Source organism: Bombyx mori, chromosome 11 (genome assembly GCF_030269925.1).
Source record: "Bombyx mori chromosome 11, ASM3026992v2".
NCBI classification, from domain to species: domain Eukaryota; kingdom Metazoa; phylum Arthropoda; class Insecta; order Lepidoptera; family Bombycidae; genus Bombyx; species Bombyx mori.
Genome location: NC_085117.1, coordinates 7,849,567 through 7,868,434, shown reverse-complemented (window position 1 = coordinate 7,868,434; position 18,868 = coordinate 7,849,567). Strand labels below are relative to the sequence as shown.

The 18,868-nt window shown below is 36.6% G+C and overlaps 1 protein-coding gene across 1 annotated transcript; it reads left to right on the top strand.

Moving 5' to 3' along the window:
- Positions 1-11,428: 11,428 nt before the first annotated feature.
- Positions 11,429-14,088, top strand: LOC119629169 (uncharacterized). The gene is made up of 2 exons (XM_038014196.2): positions 11,429-12,360; positions 13,742-14,088. Exons 1-2 carry the CDS (start codon positions 12,179-12,181, stop codon positions 13,881-13,883), a joined length of 324 nt encoding a protein of 107 aa, XP_037870124.1. The 5' UTR covers positions 11,429-12,178; the 3' UTR covers positions 13,884-14,088.
- Positions 14,089-18,868: the final 4,780 nt, after the last annotated feature.

Genomic DNA, 18,868 nt, shown 5'->3' with positions numbered 1-18,868 from the left:
AATTGGGAATTGGGAATGGGAACACGAATTCTTCGCTGCAAATGGAGATAAGATTTTTAAACAAAACTGCGAATAGTTACACCTGACACAGCTGACACATAAAAAACAAAATATATCAACATCCTCTCCACAAAACCCTGTTCATCTTCCCCTGACCTTGAGCCGAGTTGACCCGTTCCCGCGAATCAGCCGCGTTTACTCTCTCAGTCGAGGGGATACGAAACACATACCCACGTTTAGTATAGGCAAAACTTTTAAAGCAAAATAATCAATTTATTGTACTGTATATTAGCCTGAATATGAAAGATTCATACTACTACTATACTACTACATATTACTATACTATATATTAGCCTGAATATGAATCTTACAAATAATGTAGGTATTTTTTCCATTGTGGTTTTCTAAGCCTGCTAACAGATCTTCAACATTGTCTGATTGTTTAAGGCTCTGTGAAAATAATATAGTTATAAATTGGGTTATAATAATTTACTAGTTGATGACCGGTTTTTTTTTTATAACGCCATCTTGTTGTGTCTTTAAAGCGGTTAGTTGCCCTCAATTAAAAAAAATAGTATTGTTACTCGCCAATAGATGTCGGGAAGAGTTGATTATTGAAAACACGAATAAAACAAAATTTTCTGAAAATAAATCGTAGCTAGGTCGATTTATCGCCCCCGAAATCCCCTGTATACTAAATTTTATGAAAATTGTTGGAGCCGTTTCCGAGATTCAGATTATTTAAATTTAAAGGTATAAGATACCAAAAGTATAATGTCCCGCCTTAATTTATGAATAAGCAAAAAGTACCACAATTATTTGGGGTATTGGAGACGTATTATGTTCCTGGAAGATTAGACTCAACCATTTTGACTTTTTCTGTCGCGTAGCATTGTAACGTCCCGTTTTGAATAGTGGGACAGTCAGTTGACACGTTGTTTTCATGTTTCAAGGCCAATGTCGGCAGTCACATAGTTGAGATTAAAAACTTTAGGCTGGCCATAACTTCCTTCAACTATGTAATGCAATAAAAAAATTAACTTATGAGTAGAGTTTTTACTAACGATCATGCCAAGATGTATGGATTAACGACCTATTCTACTTGTAGTCTTTAGGATACTAAATGTCAAACAAATACAATAACATTCAATTAACATCGTATTATTTTACTGGTGGTAGGACCTCTTGTGAGTCCGCACGGGTAGGTACCACCGTCTACCCGTGCGGACCTGCCGTGCCTAATTCTGCCGTGAAGCACTAATGCGTTTCGGTTTGAAGGGCGGGGCAGCCGTTGTAACTATACTTGAGACCTTAGAACTTATATCTCAAGGTGGGTGGCGCATTTACGTTATAGATGTCTATGGGCTCCAGTAATCACTTAACACCAGGTGAGCTGTGAGCTCGTTCACTCATCTAAGCAATAAAAAAATAAATATATTTCATGACCGCTAATACGTCCAGTAGAATGATTCTGTAATAACGTCAGAAAATGCGTTTCTCGTCTACTTCTAAGATGAATGGATGGAGGATAGAAGGAAGAGGAAGTTTCAAAATACTAGAAGGAGGTACATAGTTTTTTTATTTATACCGGTCACCGTCCTCGTCGAACTCGTCGGCTTCGACAAAGAACAAATAGAACAAATAGATACAGCCCACTGAGTTTCTCGCCCGATCTTCTCAGTGGGTCGCGTTTCGGATCGGGTGGTAGAGTCTGCGAGCCACTGCTCTTGCTAGGGCTAGTGTTAGCAAATTCTCTCAGGTTGAACCCGTGAGCTCACCTACTCGTCCGGGCGTAGCCCTTAGGCTACCAGCGAATAGGTAGAGAAAAATAATAATAAAAAAAACAGAATATATAGATTCAATGGTTTATATTTTTTAATTTCCCGTGGAGGAAAACTTCGTACGGACACAGCTGCGTATCCCACGTTTCCTTTTAACTTGAACACACGAAGGTCTGACGTAGGCAGGTCCCAGATTTTAGTTTCAAGTTGACAATTCAGGTTGCGATGTCTTCTACCTTCAATAATCCTTTAACACTAGAAGGATTCTATGTAAATTAGCCTGTCTATTGCAAAAATAAATAGTCACAGTGGACTATTCCACTCTCTTCGACTTATACCACTTCCTCATCATTGGTCTCCTATTTAATTTCCTCACCTCATGGAAACTAGGATGTTCAAGAAAAACAAAGGTATTCCCTATCTAATTCTTAAGTGAGCTATTATTGACTAAGCCGTTTTATATCGAATTACATATTATCATTCTCCTGTCCTTCTCCCAGTTACCTGGGATCGGCGCAACATGTTTTCTCATTCCATACACCTCTATCATATACCATTTCTTCGCTCACTCCCCTCTTAAGCATATCATCTGTCACGCAATCCAGCCTTTTCTTGTTAGGTTTACCTCTCCTCGAACTACATATGTATATGGCTAAATAAAAACTACAATATTTAACAATTGATTATGATAATGATAATGAAAATTTAACAATTTTCAAACAACAAACATTTGTTAAGATGTTTTATTTCGAATATAAACAAATGAGAATTCCCTTGAAGGTCACAATCGTATCTCGAATAAATAAAGTGTGTTTTTTGCAAATTTTTATAATTGTTTATTACACGGAGCGGCTTATCTCGGTTTTAGATCCGCTTGGATCTTTAATCAACTTTAAATACGATTGCTGGGCAGCTTCACCGTGGACCACGTTCGCCAGCCCTTTAAAATAACCGGTCCGATCCCGTCTCTGTCGCACTTAAGCCGAACGCATCCTTCTACGCCGTTCCTTCGATTGGTTATTTTTTCATCTCACTCTCACCAATGCTTAATCTACCACTTTCCCTTTTTAAAGGACGAAGACTGGGTTCTTTGTCTCATTTTAACGCGCTCGATGAGGTCAATGCGTCCTTGTCGGTCTTCAGGATTTGACCTTGAGACGGGAGATGCAAGCTTCCAGTTTATTTTTACTTTTTTTCTCGGAACGATGACGAAATCCTCTGTGGTGTTAGTGGCCATTTGTGATATTTCATATTGGAGTTTTATTGTTGGATTAAAATCGACATAGGTTAAGTTTAAAAAAAAAAAAACTTTTGGTTGATATTTGAAATATTCAGAACAACATATTGTTTTTATGTTTTTGATGTAGAATTTTATGTAAAATGTGAATACTTAGTACAAACAGAGAATAATACAAAAAAATTGATTGTATTAATATAATATTGTTTTCTGTAATTTCATTACAGAAACACGTTATTTACGTATTTTTGAATACCCACTTATAATGCTTAATCATTGCATAAATTATGTAAAATATGATTTATTATAATATATTATGTTTTCTGTCATAATTTTTTGTTTACTCATTTTAACAAGGAAAAATTGTTGCATCATTATTCACTGACGATCGTCTTGTTAGGCTAGTGACAGTATTGACTGCTATACCACGGAATCTGAGTTCGATATCGATTAGGAACACTATTTTTAAGATATTCGGTTCCGTATCAAAATTTCCCGATGATGTGTTTCCGGTATTTAGAATACAGTAGAGAATCCTAGCTTACCGCCTTTGACTGTCTTTTTATTATTACCATTGAAAACAGGCGTGCTGTGCCATCTCCCTGAGGGTACATTGTTACCGTCGCTAAAGGACATCAGCAAAAACACGAACTACTGTCAGAGACATTTACCAAGCCTCGGTTGTTGAAGTCCCACCGCTCTGCGTGCTTTTTTGCGAGTTTTTTAACGTTTTCGATAGCGTAAAAGTTAAGTCAAATTTGTATGCACTTGGAACAGCGCCCCTAGAGCCGAACGTAGGCAAACGTTCCAACTATTCCAGAATATTATTATTAAAAACTCGCATTAAACACACACACACACACACACACACACAGAGAGAATACGCTATATTGCACATCCGAACACAATTTACATTCAAAAACAAGATAGTAATAATAATTGTAAATAGACGTGCTTTAACAAAAACCGACTTCAAATAGAAAAAAAAAGATTTTCCAAAACAAATTAATATACACTAAAAACAATAATCATCGAAATCGGTTGGCGTGACATTGATTTATTGAGTTATTCATTTATTTGTCGCGCACGTACTTGATGCAAATTTAAGACTTATATGGCTATCTCATGGATACCATTATCAGAACTGGACTAAATTGAAATGGGACCACACGGGAAGCGTCAGCTTTCTAATAAAAAAAGAATCATCAAAATCGATTCACCCAGTCAAATGTCATGAGGTAACGAACATAAAAAAAAACATACAGTCGAATTCAGAACCTCCTCCTTGTTTGAAGTCGGTTAAAAACCAGATACATTTGTACAATAGGCGGTCCTATCACTAAAAGCGATCTCTTCCGGACAACCATTTAAATTACAGAATTTCTGCAAAATATAAAACTATAGCAGTAATGTTGCAGACTAGAAATACAAGGGATTCACGGGAGAATGTGTATTATACAAGCTTAATGCGATGGTAATTACAGATAGTAGTGTGAGCTAAAGCCCGTAGGTACGGTCATCCTGGCTATTTTTGCCGCACAATGTAACAACTGTAATACAGTAATAGGCTTCAACCTCATAGTTTAAGGAGTCTGGATGAATTGCCTATAGGCTTTTTTTTATTGCATAAATGGGAGGACGAGCTCACAGCCCACCCGGTGTTAAGTGGTTACCGGAGCCCATAGACATCTACAACGTGAATGCCACCCACCCACCTTGAGATATGAGTTGTAAGGTCTCAGTTTAGAATGGCTGTCCTACCCTTCAAATCGAAACGCATTACTGCTTCACGGCAGAAATAGGCAGGGTGGTGGTACCTAGCCGTGTAGACTCACGAGAGGTCCTACCACAAGTAAAAATTACACCAAGGGAGCCGTGAACTCTTTCAATTAAATATAAAGTGCAAAGTAGATTTTTGTACCAAAGGCTAGTGAGGCTTACAAAGTTGCTTGCAAAGCTCGAATGCTCCGAAACAAGTGTCGATCGCGAATCGTTCGTGGCAGCAAAATAAAACGAGCTTGCAAGGCTTGTCTTATCCTTTACATGTTTATTTATTTAGGTAAGCCCTTTCGCAGGTCACCTGGTCTTAAATTCTTATTTATACCGAAGATAACAGGAGGATACCACCGTAGATTATGAGACATAGCTTTATATATACAAAAGCGCCTATTTCTGCCGTGAAGCAGTAACGCGTTTTGGTTTAAAGGGTCGGGTAGCCGTTGTAACTAGCCTGAGACCTTAGAGCTCATATCTCAAGGTTGGTGGCGGTATTTACTTTGTAGATGTCTGTGGGCTCTGATAAGTACTTAACACCAGGTGGGCCGTGAGCCCGTCCAACCAATTAAAGATTTTTAAAAAATCGTGTCGTTACAACAGCTGTCTTACAGTTCGAACATGAATGGATAGATGATTAGCTGCACATATCATAGGTAAGACTGAAATCTAAGTACACGGCTCAGAAGAACGACAGTAATTACGCAATTATTTTTGTTATACAATGCTATTCCGTTACCATGGAGACGTGAATTGTTTTTTAAGTACGTATTTAATTTGAAAAATTGGTACCTGTGTGCTTAGAGCGAGTTTTTTAAGGTTCTTGATAGCGTAAAAGCTAACTCTTATATGTATGCAGTTCGAATAGCACCCCTAGCGGCAAACGTAGGCAAACGTTCCAACTCCGTACGAATTTGAGTTAACTTTTACGCTATCGAGAGCGTTCAAAAACTCGCTTTAAGCATACTGATTGCAGGATTCGAATACCGGCACAGTTGCGTCGCTCGATACGAATGCACCGGGCGCCTTAACCTTTAGACCACAACGTCTTTAAAAACCACCTTCAGACAACAAGTCGAAATATTTTTGCTATGAAACTCATCACTGTCATGGAGCAGAGATGGTGATATTTAGCATTTACAATTTACATACGCAGACTTGTAAATTCTGCGGCTTTCTATTTTTAATATTATACACAATATCTCATCGCCAAAGCTGTTTGTAAAATGGTAGAACCTTAATAATGACGTATTGGTTCAATTTTCATGCTGTCATGTGAGCCACCGTCGGTAAAAATATGTAGTGATAAAAAAAACTTACAAAAATCACCGTCTTTATTCCATAATTTGAAGTTATTTGAGAGAGCGAAATAAACGAGATTAATTTATTATTAGATACGTTGTTAGAGTTTATTTATTTATGTGTAGCACCAATCAGTTTCGTTGAAGATTTCGTGACGAATTTCTCAATTAATAATCTATTTCATCTTCAATTGATAACGAAAAGTGACGTCATAATCTCGCAAGTAAGACCTCAAGTTCAATGTATCGGTTCAACGCACTTGCAGATCACAAAACGAGCAACGCGCCCTCAATGAGTCTCGGGGAACACCAAAAAGTTCCTCTCCTGACCTACATACGGCTCACGAGATAAAAAGAATAAAATAATAATAAACAAAGTGAAAAATAAAAAGAAATGTAGCACTAAAATAAAAATAATAATGACGGACTTACGGTTGCGCTTCGGTACACAGCGTAGATTACTTCCAGCTAGTACATTACGGCATCGTAGCGCTTTGTGACTGAATAGCCCACTGAATTTCTTGCCGGATCTTCTCAGTGAGTCGCATTTCCGATCCGGTGGTAGATTCTGCGAATCACTGCTCTTCCTAGGGCCAGTGTTAGCAACACACCCGGTTTAAAGCCCGTGAGCTCACCTACACGTCAAGGAGAAGCTGATATAGCCTCTCAAGGCTAGCTAAGTATCTTACTTAGGTCGTAGTTTCAGTTTTTATTAGCAAAGATAAACGAGCTGGTTTTCATAGTAACCATCGAGCAGAGTCTACAGTTCATTGTACCGCTTTTTAGAACATAAGATTAAGATGCATATTTATTTAGATGAGATATATGTATATTTAAATAGGATTGGTACTACATCTAGCAATTAATTTAGAATTTTTTACAGACTAGTGGTAAATTAAATTAGTATTATCCATGTAAACTGATCGAAACTGGTGGCAGTATCTCGAGGCAGCTAGAGTTAATTACCAAACCCTTTTCTACGGTGTGAATGGTACTATTCAAATACATTTTTTGAATCAAACAGTCGCGTGCAATTTTTTTTATTTTATTTCAACATCACGCCGGTTTTTGTTACCATATAGGCTTGAACTTTCTGGCACTCATTTACGCTATAGCGCAATCGTCACAAGCGCGTTTTTCATTCACGCTTCGCCGGAATAGTTCTTCTCTTTTTAAAGGAACGTGCCGCGAACTCTTGCTCCGATCTTTTCTTTTTTATCTTTTTCATTTCTTTTTATTCCTACTTTGTTCTTTTTTGAATCATTTCACGAATATGGAGATTCTTTTTATCGTTCTCGCGGCGGTTAGGTCTTCATTCATGAGCTTTCTGAGCGAGCGATAGCCAATTTTAGTACGAGTATAGTAATAATTATTACTTATTATTATTATTAGTTATAATTATTTCTGGTGGTAGGGCCTTTTGTGAGTCCGTACGGGTAGGTACCACCACCCTGCCTATTTGTGCCGTGAAGCAGTAATGCGTTTCGGTTTGAAGGATGGGGCAGCCGTTGTAATTAAACTGAGACCTTAGAATTTAAATCTCAAGGTGGGTTGCGCATTTACGCTGTAGATGTCTATGGGCTCCAGTAAACACTTAACACCAGGTGAGCTCGTCCACCCATCTAAGCAATAAATAAAGAAATAACAATAGTACTTTTATTATTATTGGAATTGTATAGATTGTAGGGCTAGAGGCTTAGCGACCTTGTACGGGTGGTATCATCCCACCTATTCCTTACTCCAGTACCCGCGAAGATTCAAGCGTGCGCTTATTAATAATAAGCGGGAATAATAAGAATAAATAATAGAACAGCGGCACAACACGAAGAGCTCACAGTGTATTTAACCTATATGAGTATTGTGACCTGACTCACCATAGAATACCTCAGTAATTTATTCGTATAATTAACAGTTAGGTTACTGAGAAATTATTTGGCAAACGAATGAAATATAATCAGAATTGTTAAAATAAATAATAAAAACGGTAAAAGAGTCCGTGCGTGACGATGAAAACTGTATAAGAGTTTTCGAAGCGTCAGAAATAATAAAACGAAAAAAAAAAAAAAAAAAAAACGCGGGGTTAAACCGTAAAAGTAAGATTTAATTATGTCCACGAAGTACAAAGACCGAAGCAAATACTATATATTATTAAACGGTTTTATGTTCTAAATTTCATGCCCTTTATCCCGGAATCCGTGAATTGACAATCACACACATTAAGCGAAATTTAGTCACTTAAACAAACAAGAAAAATCTCACAAAAAGGAGGGAGGGTTCCGAATTTAAAGATAAACTTCTCATGTATGTAAAAAAACTTTTTGTGTGGCATAGATGGTTTCTGGGTGTTCCGCAAACCTTGGCGCTTCATTAGAACGGATGGACGAACTCAAAGGCTCATAAGTAGAGATTTGCTTGATTTTATGTTCTAAATTTCATGCCCTATACCCCGGAATCCGTGAATCGACAATCACACACATTAAGCGAAATTTAGTCACTTAAACAAATATAGAAAATCTCACAAAGGGGAGGCAGGATTCCGAATTTAAAGATAAACTTCTCATGTATGTAAATAACTTTTTGTTTGAGATAGAACGTTTCTGGGTGTTCCGCAAACCTTGGCGCATCACTAGGACTGATTGGTGATCTCAAAGGTTCAGAAGTAGAGATTTGCTAACAACCCGAGTGGCCCTACGTGAGACCTAACAGCTCAAGAGCAGTGGCATCACGACTGCTTTTACCAGATCAGAAACCCACAGAGAAAACATAATGATAAACTCAGGGGGCTGATATTACCAGTACAGGAGCCTGGGCTTTGATTGCAGCTATCAGTAGCGTCCACCAGCACGGAGAGAAGATTGGGTGGATGCGTTACGTCCTGGGCTCCTGAGTGAGCCTGATCGACTTATAAAACGCCCCAATATGTGTTCACAGATAAGGATTCGAAGCATACCTATGACGACAATACCAGTAAAATTGTGTTACCATTAAAACCACGTTAAAACTGAGAATACCTTTCTCTGATTCCTCGTTTTATCATCGGACACCGCAAAACTTAGAAAGTGTTGGATCTAAGCAATAAAGACACAATCATTTTGTACATTTTTTTTTTATTCTAACTCTTTCTAGTGCAACGTACTTTTTTGTTGTTTTTATCTCGAAGTCCAATTTAACACTTGTCGCACCGCACTCGCGTGGCGCCTTAGTTGCAAAAAGCTCGCTTCGGATTGGCGTCGATGTAGGTAAAAATTAAAGGTCGATGACCCTTTGCTAGCTTCTTGATCATTTCATTTCGTTACGCGAGAATTTAAGTGTAAATATTTCAGATTGCGTAGTGAATGTTTTAAGAGTTGGCAAATTTAGTAATCGCATGAATAATGTAATAATTCTAACAATCATGGAAATAATCACAAGCGCATACATTGTAGCAAAAAAGGCATAAAAAAGGAGAGAACAACTTATATCTGATACACACAAATAAGTCGGCTTGACGACATATTTCTTTATTTAGAACCATTGTGCATTAATAATTCCATGAAATGGTGTTATTTGAACAATGTTTTCGTAATCTTATTCAGGGATTATGTTTTTTCTTGTTCTCTAAATATTTGGTTAACGTTGTCTCTAAAACTTGTGTGCCCATTAATATTGAAACACCAACATATCTAGCAAAAGTAAAAGACGCTTTCGAAAAAAATGTTATCCCCATAAATCTATTAAAATTCAGACAGCTACATAAAGATTTCACTGCGTCTTGTAAAATGCTTTAAATAATCAATATAACTAACAGCCAATACGCACTAGTACGACAGCCCAGCGTTCAAATCAACGAACTTTTTGCGCCAAAGAATGTCCGATAAAAAGCAACCGTGTAATAACAATCTGATTTTGCCGACCGTTAGCGGCGATGGCTCGCGATCCCCCGGTCCATTGTCCGATACCCGGCAAAAAGATAACAGATACGTGAGTAATTTTATCTTTAACACTTTAATTTGGTTGTAAGTGTATTTAATAATTTTTTTAAATGGCGTCCGCCGTAATGAATGAACGTGATCCATTATGATTATTTAATTGAATTTTCACTTGGTTGTAAACTAATAGGTTATTTTGTTTTAATGTTTTGTGTTATTTTGCTTGAATTCGCTGATATTTTTATTTATTTTTAAAGGCCAATTTTTTCATTTTATATAGATCGAACGCGTCTTAGTACCTAGTGCCATCTAGTTGTAAGAAAGCGAAACAAGCATTGATTTTAAAAGCTACAATTTTCAATTAGTGATTTCTTTTGAATGTAGGGAAAATATTATCTGTGGTTTTTTGTTTTTTGAGTTGTAGCTTTGTGTAGTGATTAGTATTTTATTATTGATGAGAAAATGCAGAGCAGATCACCTATCAGCTGCTCATCTGCGCAAAGCATTTTTTGTTTAATCTATACTAATATATAAATCTACGGTGGTTTTTACGGATGTTCTGTTATAACTACTGAACCATGGAACCGATTGATTTGAAACTTGGTATCCATGTAGAAAATACATGTACTTAACGGATAGGCTAATATTTATATGAGTGTTGGACTCCCTACACCAGTTGCGGGTGCGTTAATGATGAGAATCTTTGTGTGGGTGAGAAATAATAATGTTAATTTTAAATGCCCAGTGAAGCGGACGGGTACAGCTAGTTTATTCTAAATGTTGAAAAACACACAGTTAAAAAACACATTTCAAATTCTGACAAGATTTCTGTATCGGTTACCTAGTTTTAAATAAACAGTTGGTCCTTTGTATGTGTTTTCTGAACAAAAAAAAACTGAAAATTATGAATAATTTATTACCGATTGCGTTAGTTGAATTCAGCTGATTGTTCAGCTGAGTATGCGAATCCTGCAAGCAGGTACCTATCAATTTTTCTAATGAAATACGTACAGAACATTTGTTCACGATTGACTTCCACGGCGAAGGAATAACATCGTGTAATAAAATTAAACGCGCAAAAATTGTATAATTACTAGACAATTAAGACATAAACTTCATGTACCATATGGGATTAACGTGTCTGCGGGCTTCCGTAACCTCTTAACACCAGATGGGCCGTGAGCTTGTTCACTTAAGGATGCAATAAGAAAGTGGCAGTTTATAATTGTTTTCCGCTTCAGTTAGAGCATTGGACATTTTCGCCTTCAGGAACATTACAATATCGAAGTCACTAATTTTTCTACTCTACTCTGTGTGTGAAAGCTATCAAATGTCATAGCATTTTGCAAACACCTCAAACTTGTACAGCCATTACAGTATTGAGATTTCCACCTTATATTTCAAGGCAAACTGGAGAGTTCTCTACTGTTATCGAGCAACACTTCCGGCCTCACATAATAAATTATTTACGAACTTAGGAAATATATAGAACTTATTATTCTTATAATATAATTAGTAATTTCATAATCAAGTAAATAGTTCATTCATATTTTCTTTATACTTATAATATTTTATTGGCGCCTTCCGCTTGACAGCTTCCGGCGCAAAAAGCCTTAATGTTATTTGTTACATAATTCGATATTATTAAATAATAATTGTACGTAAATAATCAGCAGAATAATTAAGATGAACAATGTTTAATATTACCTACTCAGTTTGTATTAAAATAGGTCAAGATGATTGTATAAATACCGACGGTTAGCATATCTCTGTTGCATTCGTATTCTACCCACCGTGACGTGTACTAAAGAGAATATATTATTTCGTGTGGATGTAAATTGTCTCAATTGTCGCCACCACCCTGAGGATCCGTTTATACTTCAGAAGTGGGATTATGCCAGGCCCATACATTGACGGATTTGAGACCGCTGAGAAACACAGGGGATACAAAATGCGACGTGTCACCCAAACCGATGCGGGGGTTATTCCAACGTTCCGGCCGGATGAAAAATCTAGCAACGTCAAGGGATGGCTGCACAAGATCGACCAGTTGGATCACGTATATGGATGGGACAACAAAGACTGCCAGTTCATCATGCAGATATGTCTTCGTGGGTCGGCTAGGGATTGTGCGATACACCACCGCAACTATACTACACATCCCCGAATGGCTACCACATGGAGAAGGTGCTGTTGCTCCAGTTGCAAGAGGGACCGACTTTCAACCAAAGAAATGTTACGCCTGCCGAAGAGAAGGTCATGAAACAAAGAACTGCAAAGAGCCGCGCTGCGAGGTGTGCCATCGCCCGGGACACACGTCGGTCAGCTGATGGTATGCGGCCAGCTCTTCACACCCAAAAGTGAGTAATATCTTATTTACAACATACAGCGTATGCATAGATTTGCAAAAAAAAATAGTGTTAATTAATGGCTCTAGTCTCATTGCATACATAGACATGGGCAGCAAATTAAATATTCTGTGTGGCATATGCTGATAAGTTAAAAAATTAAAGATTCGTCTTCCGTGGTTACAATGAGAGGTTTTGGAGGCTCATACTCGTCGACCTCTTTAGGAGCATCCCCGTGAATGTTCATATAGACAACATTATTGTGGCTTTGTGGAAATAACGAATTACGACATCGCTGATATAGATTTAATAATCGGAGAATCAATGATTAATATCAATATCACAAAATTCTGTTAAATTCGTGGGTAGTAGTGAAACTTTTAATAGTACTCTTAGTGAAATAAAATTACAGACAGACTTGTCCAATGTATTTAGGACACAGCTGTATAATATCACAGGAAAATGCTGCTTTGGTACAAGTTTATCTCAATATTAACACTAATGAAACATTTCTTATGAATTCTGTATATTTTGAGCTGGGCTGCATGTCCTATGTCCTTTTGGGTGGACTTGTAAGGTCGAAAGATTGCTTTTTAAAAATAATTAATATCTGAGACAAAATCATTGAATGGAAACATAATTGATTAATAAGCACGCGTGGAAATTATTACTAATAAAAATGAGTCTACAAAGTAGTATGAACGTTATGATACTTGGCCAATCTACTGACCCAGAATTGCAAGTATCTGATAAAACAAAATCAAACTATTTCAGGATAGAGGCTGCATCAGTTAACAATAAAAGCTGTGTGATGTACAAAAAAAATAAAAGCTGTGTTATATACAACAAATAAAAGCTGTGTTATATACAACAAATAAAAGCTGTGTGATATACAACAAATAAAAGCTGTGTGATATACAACAAATAAAAGCTGTGTGATGTACAACAAATAAAAGCTGTGTGATGTACAACAAATAAAAGCTGTGTGATGTACAACAAATAAAAGCTGTGTGATGTACAACAAATAAAAGCTGTGTGATGTACAACAAATAAAAGCTGTGTGATGTACAACAAATAAAAGCTGTGTGATGTACAACAAATAAAAGCTGTGTGATGTACAACAAATAAAAGCTGTGTGATGTACAACAAATAAAAGCTGTGTGATGTACAACAAATAAAAGCTGTGTGATGTACAACAAATAAAAGCTGTGTGATGTACAACAAATAAAAGCTGTGTGATGTACAACAAATAAAAGCTGTGTGATGTACAACAAATAAAAGCTGTGTGATGTACAAACAATTAAAAGCTGTGTGATGTACAAACAATTAAAAGCTGTGTGATGTACAACAAATAAAAGCTGTGTGATGTACAACTTAAACATGTCAATTTCAGGTGCCATACACCAGCGACAAACCAGGCGCCAATAGCAGCGCTGATCGCCGTGGGACACGGCATACACAGGATGGCCGAATGTTATCGAGCAACACTTCCGGCCTCACATAATAAATTATTTACGAACTTAGGAAATATATAGAACTTATTATTCTTATAATATAATTAGTAATTTCATAATCAAGTAAATAGTTCATTCATATTTTCTTTATACTTATAATATTTTATTGGCGCCTTCCGCTTGACAGCTTCCGGCGCAATAAGCCTTAATGTTATTTGTTACATAATTCGATATTATTAAATAATAATTGTACGTAAATAATCAGCAGAATAATTAAGATGAACAATGTTTAATATTACCTACTCAGTTTGTATTAAAATAGGTCAAGATGATTGTATAAATACCGACGGTTAGCATATCTCTGTTGCATTCGTATTCTACCCACCGTAACGTGTACTAAAGAGAATATATTATTTCGTGTGGATGTAAATTGTCTCAATTGTCGCCACCACCCTGAGGATCCGTTTATACTACCTATGTTCAGTAATAAGCAATCGTCACTCTCAGTTTCAATTAATTTTTATTTGCAGCCAAGTGTGAGATTTCTTTTAAAAAAAAAATAACAAATTTTCGCGCTCATTTTTCGTATACCTTTACTGATTCGTCATTTGAGAGATGTTCTCTGCACTAAGCGCTTCACTTTTCCCCCTTTGCCTTTTCATGAGTGTGTCAAGCGAGGTTCGGACGTGGATTGTTGAACGACAGAAGGATTTAGTCGGTTCGACTCCGACATGCCCCGCCCTCCATCCCTAGTGGAGGGCGGAAGTCCGGCGAGGACTTTTTGGCGGGAACGCGAGGAGATAATTTGTGTGATTTGTTTTATTTTGTCTATTTAGTGTTTCTTCAGGTTAAATGCGTAATAACGATGGCTTATTAATTGTTTAATATCTGTGAAAGTGCACAAATGTGGGAAAATTATACAAAGTTGTAGGACGTAACTTCTCGGGATCCTCCAAAAAATCCACTGAAAAAATCTCAGTAAATGACCACCATTTTACTGAGATTACATTTTATCCCATATCACCTCATCGCATTTCATTTAATTTCATCCCAGTTGATTAATGTCTCAAATTAATCATCTTCATTTCATTTCATTTCACTCCATATAATCATTTTTCATAAAAATAAGAATATAAATTAAAATAAGACATGACTTAAAGGTTTTAGTTACCAGATCATAAACTCCCTTAAAAAAAGTCCGGCGATTTCCTGCTGACCAAAAAAAACCGATTCTTCATCTAGCTTCAGTAAGCCAACTTCGGTATCAACCGAATTATAAAAGAATCTTCATCGTAATTTAAAATATAGTTGCACACTCCAAATTACATGTTCATTGTGTATAACGGATGTACTTTTTGAAATAAATTGTCACGCGAGCGCGTCGTTTGAACACATGTTTAATATAAAGCTTTACACGCAGGAGAAAGTCATAGTCTTCACTGTCAACATGTACCTATTTAATTGAAGCGTGGATGCAGCAACTAACGCTGGACCATATAGATATTGGGATCGAGTCCAAAAAATGATTATCTCAAAGCAGTACGTTTTGGAAGTCGTCGTGGCCTAAAGGATAAGACGTCCGGTGCATTTGTATGTTGCGATACACCGGTGTTCTAATCCCGCAGACGGGTACCAATTTTTCCAATGAAATACGTATTTCTGCCGTGAAGCAATAATGCGTTTCGGTTTGAAGGGTGGGGCAGCCGTTGTAACTATACTGAGACCTTAGAACTGGAGCTGTATCTTCTTAGCTTGTCTCGTTATAGCATGAGAAAACCATATAAGTCTTAAATTTGCATTAAGTACGTGCGCGACAAATAGATGAATAATTCAATAACTCAATATCACGCCAACCGATTTCGACGATTATTGTTTGGAATTAATTTGTTTTGGAATATCTATTTTTTTCTATTTGAAGTCGGTTTTAGTTAAAGCATGACTATTTATAATTATTGTAACACGAACGTCACTCTACTTAATGACATTTTGGGGGACACTTTTTACGGATAGAGTATATTATCTCTGGCCGTAAGAGTAGGTCGTTTTGTAAGTAAATTGGTTGAGTAAATTTCACAGTTTGTCCTTTTGGTATTCCTGCTCATTTCTTAGCCAGTCATCATCTCGGCTTCACGTGTGGCTTATACACAAGGATATATACCTACCACGTCTGTGCACTCCGCGACTCGCCACATTTTATATATATTTTACAGGCGAAAACTGCGGCATCTCTTGGATTGTCCATCGTCTTCAAACTTTCGTATTATAGAATTATCTCTTATTACCTCTATACCTCAGATAATGTCAGCAATGTGAACATACAGGGAGTACTTTAAGTGTTTCCGAAAAATAAGGCAGTTAAGATTCCTGATAAGATAACATTGGAAAACATTAAATGACACAGAACTAACTAAAGGGATATCATTTATGTAAATTTCAATTTTGCAATTGGTTCCGCTACACCCTGTATAAGGAGCTGTGATTCCATATCTCCGGCTCAAGATGTGCGAAGAGATATCCTTTATGCTGCCCATGGATAATGCTTCAGCCTGTTGTTCATAAAATCCTCTACCCTTCCACTTCAATAACAAAACATGCACTATAAATAAAACAAAAAACAAAAAAAGAAATTAGTACTAACACTTAAATAGTGCCGTAAAGTAAACTCGATTTATCTGCACAATTAACTTTATAAAAAGCTTCCAAGATTTTATTGGTCATCACCAAGTTATTGCCTATTAAAATATTTATGGTTTAAATTAGTTTATGAACGCGTAAAACACGTGACAAATGCCACCAAAAGCCAATGGTTCTCTGAATACCATTTAGGACTAGATTATCCGGCCTTTATCTACACATATAATATGTAAGTGTATGAGAATGAATCCCTATTTCCCTTGTTCACGGCATCACGCGTGAACGATTGGACCGATTTTGCTAATTATTTTTTTCTTGTATTTGTTATTGTCAGGAGAAAGTTCTTGTTAAGAATATTGTAAACTCAATTCTGGGTAAAGCTACCAAGGGATTCAACGGTGAAAGGGTTGGAGCATCATACCAGCTTTATTGCGATTTCTAGTCAGCATTTACGAGCGGGAGGGCGTATCTTAATCACTGGCAGGTACATCTAGCTTATTTCTGCTGCGAAACAGTAATGCGTTCTAGTTTAAAAGGACGGTGAGACATCAATAAGATTTATATATCTTAATGCATACGTTGTGTAAATGATTACGAGTACTTGAGATTCGTGGTTTGTTTGTTTTACAATTTAACTCACTTATTAGTGTTCATTCGACGAATGTTTTGTCATATATATCATATAATTTTACGTTATAGTGGTTTGCCGTAATTTATGTGTATTATCTATGGTTTGCCGGATGAAAATTCACGAATGGGTTAAGAGAGATAGAAGAGTCCTTAGTTTATGGGCTAGCCAAATAACATCGAGTCGAAAGGCCAATTCGATATCAGAAAAAATAATCTGTTTACCCGAAGAAATTTATCGTTAATGAATTTATGTTAATTAGTTAATAATAAAAAAATACAATATTAATATTATCATTTGAATACCAATGACGAAGCTATCAATTTGAGGAATTAGTATTTGGTATACAATTTATTAAAGCACCATTTAAATAAAGCAAAAGACTTTGTCAAACAAAACACGTTAAGCACTCTCAGCGCGCGTATCGGCAGCCATAACTTAGGTTTTAGGGCCGTTTTGACCTTTAACTTTTTATAGTTTTCTAGAAATAGCGCGGCCCGACCTACAGACGTTCTCGGAACTAGTCGGTTCGGTTCCAAGCTTGAGGAGACACAAAAAATACACACTAATACGTTAATTTAAATATTCACTATGTATACGATAACTAAACGCAATAAGTATTTTGTTTGGATTTAGTATCCCATTAAATGTACCACCTATCCTTTATTTATAGATAATATTTAAGCATAACTCAAAATGAAACGATTATGGAGGGTAGAAGTAAGGAGCACCATCTTGTCTAAGGAACAAATTGAAAAAACAGTGCTAGTGTAGGCAGTGGAAATGATATGAATATAGCAGTTTCCCAGTATGAAGTTTTTTTTATTGCATAGATGGGTGGACCAGCTCACAGCCCACCTGGTGTTAAGTGGTTACCGGAGCCCATAGACATCTACAACATAAATGCCACCCACCTTGAGATATGAGCTCCAAGTATAGTTACAATGGCTGCCCCACCCTTTAAACCGTATTACTGCTTCACGACAAAAATAGGCAGGGTGGTGGTACCCAACTGCTAATCAATATTCGAGTATTAAAAAAAAACATTTTCTGACAGGAAACATCCCGCCCGTTTACTGGCATTTTAAAATAATCAATATTGAAAAATAAAACCGTAGACATGGACGTGACTACGGAAATACACAATATCATTTTTATTGTTTGCAACCTGTTACAGATTGTATAAGTGTAAATTGGTTTTGTTAGTATTTACTTTATACAATACAAAACAATTTATTGCGCCTAGATAGACTAAAATATCGACAATGTACAGAAAAATTGAATGAGTAAAGTTAAACTTAAAACTAAAGTACAATAGACGGACTTATCACTGAAAGCGACCTCTTCCAGTCAACCTTGTGTAACAATGTTTACAAATTCATCATGACCTTCATCGCTACAAATCAGCATGAATAACATGTTAATATCGCAAATTAGTTCAAAATACAACATTAATATGTTTAAGGCTGCATAGCCCTTGATATCTTGGCGCGTTCCATGTCCAAGCGATCGACGAAACGGCCACTGGCGGCAAACAGCAATGGCAGCTTTCACTTCCAATTTCTTTTAACAATAACTATTATAAACGAGCTCTGCATTTAATTCGTTATCAATGCTGTGTATTCCGTTAGTTAATTTCTTAACTGTAGCGAGAAGTATTGCCGATAACCGTGACGGACGGTTCAGTTTTGTGTGTCGTTGGCTAGTGGATGTTTGGACATTAAAATAATAATAATATACATACCTATTATTTTCTATCACTAGATATTTATAAAATTTATCTCGCTCTATATAAATGTCATTA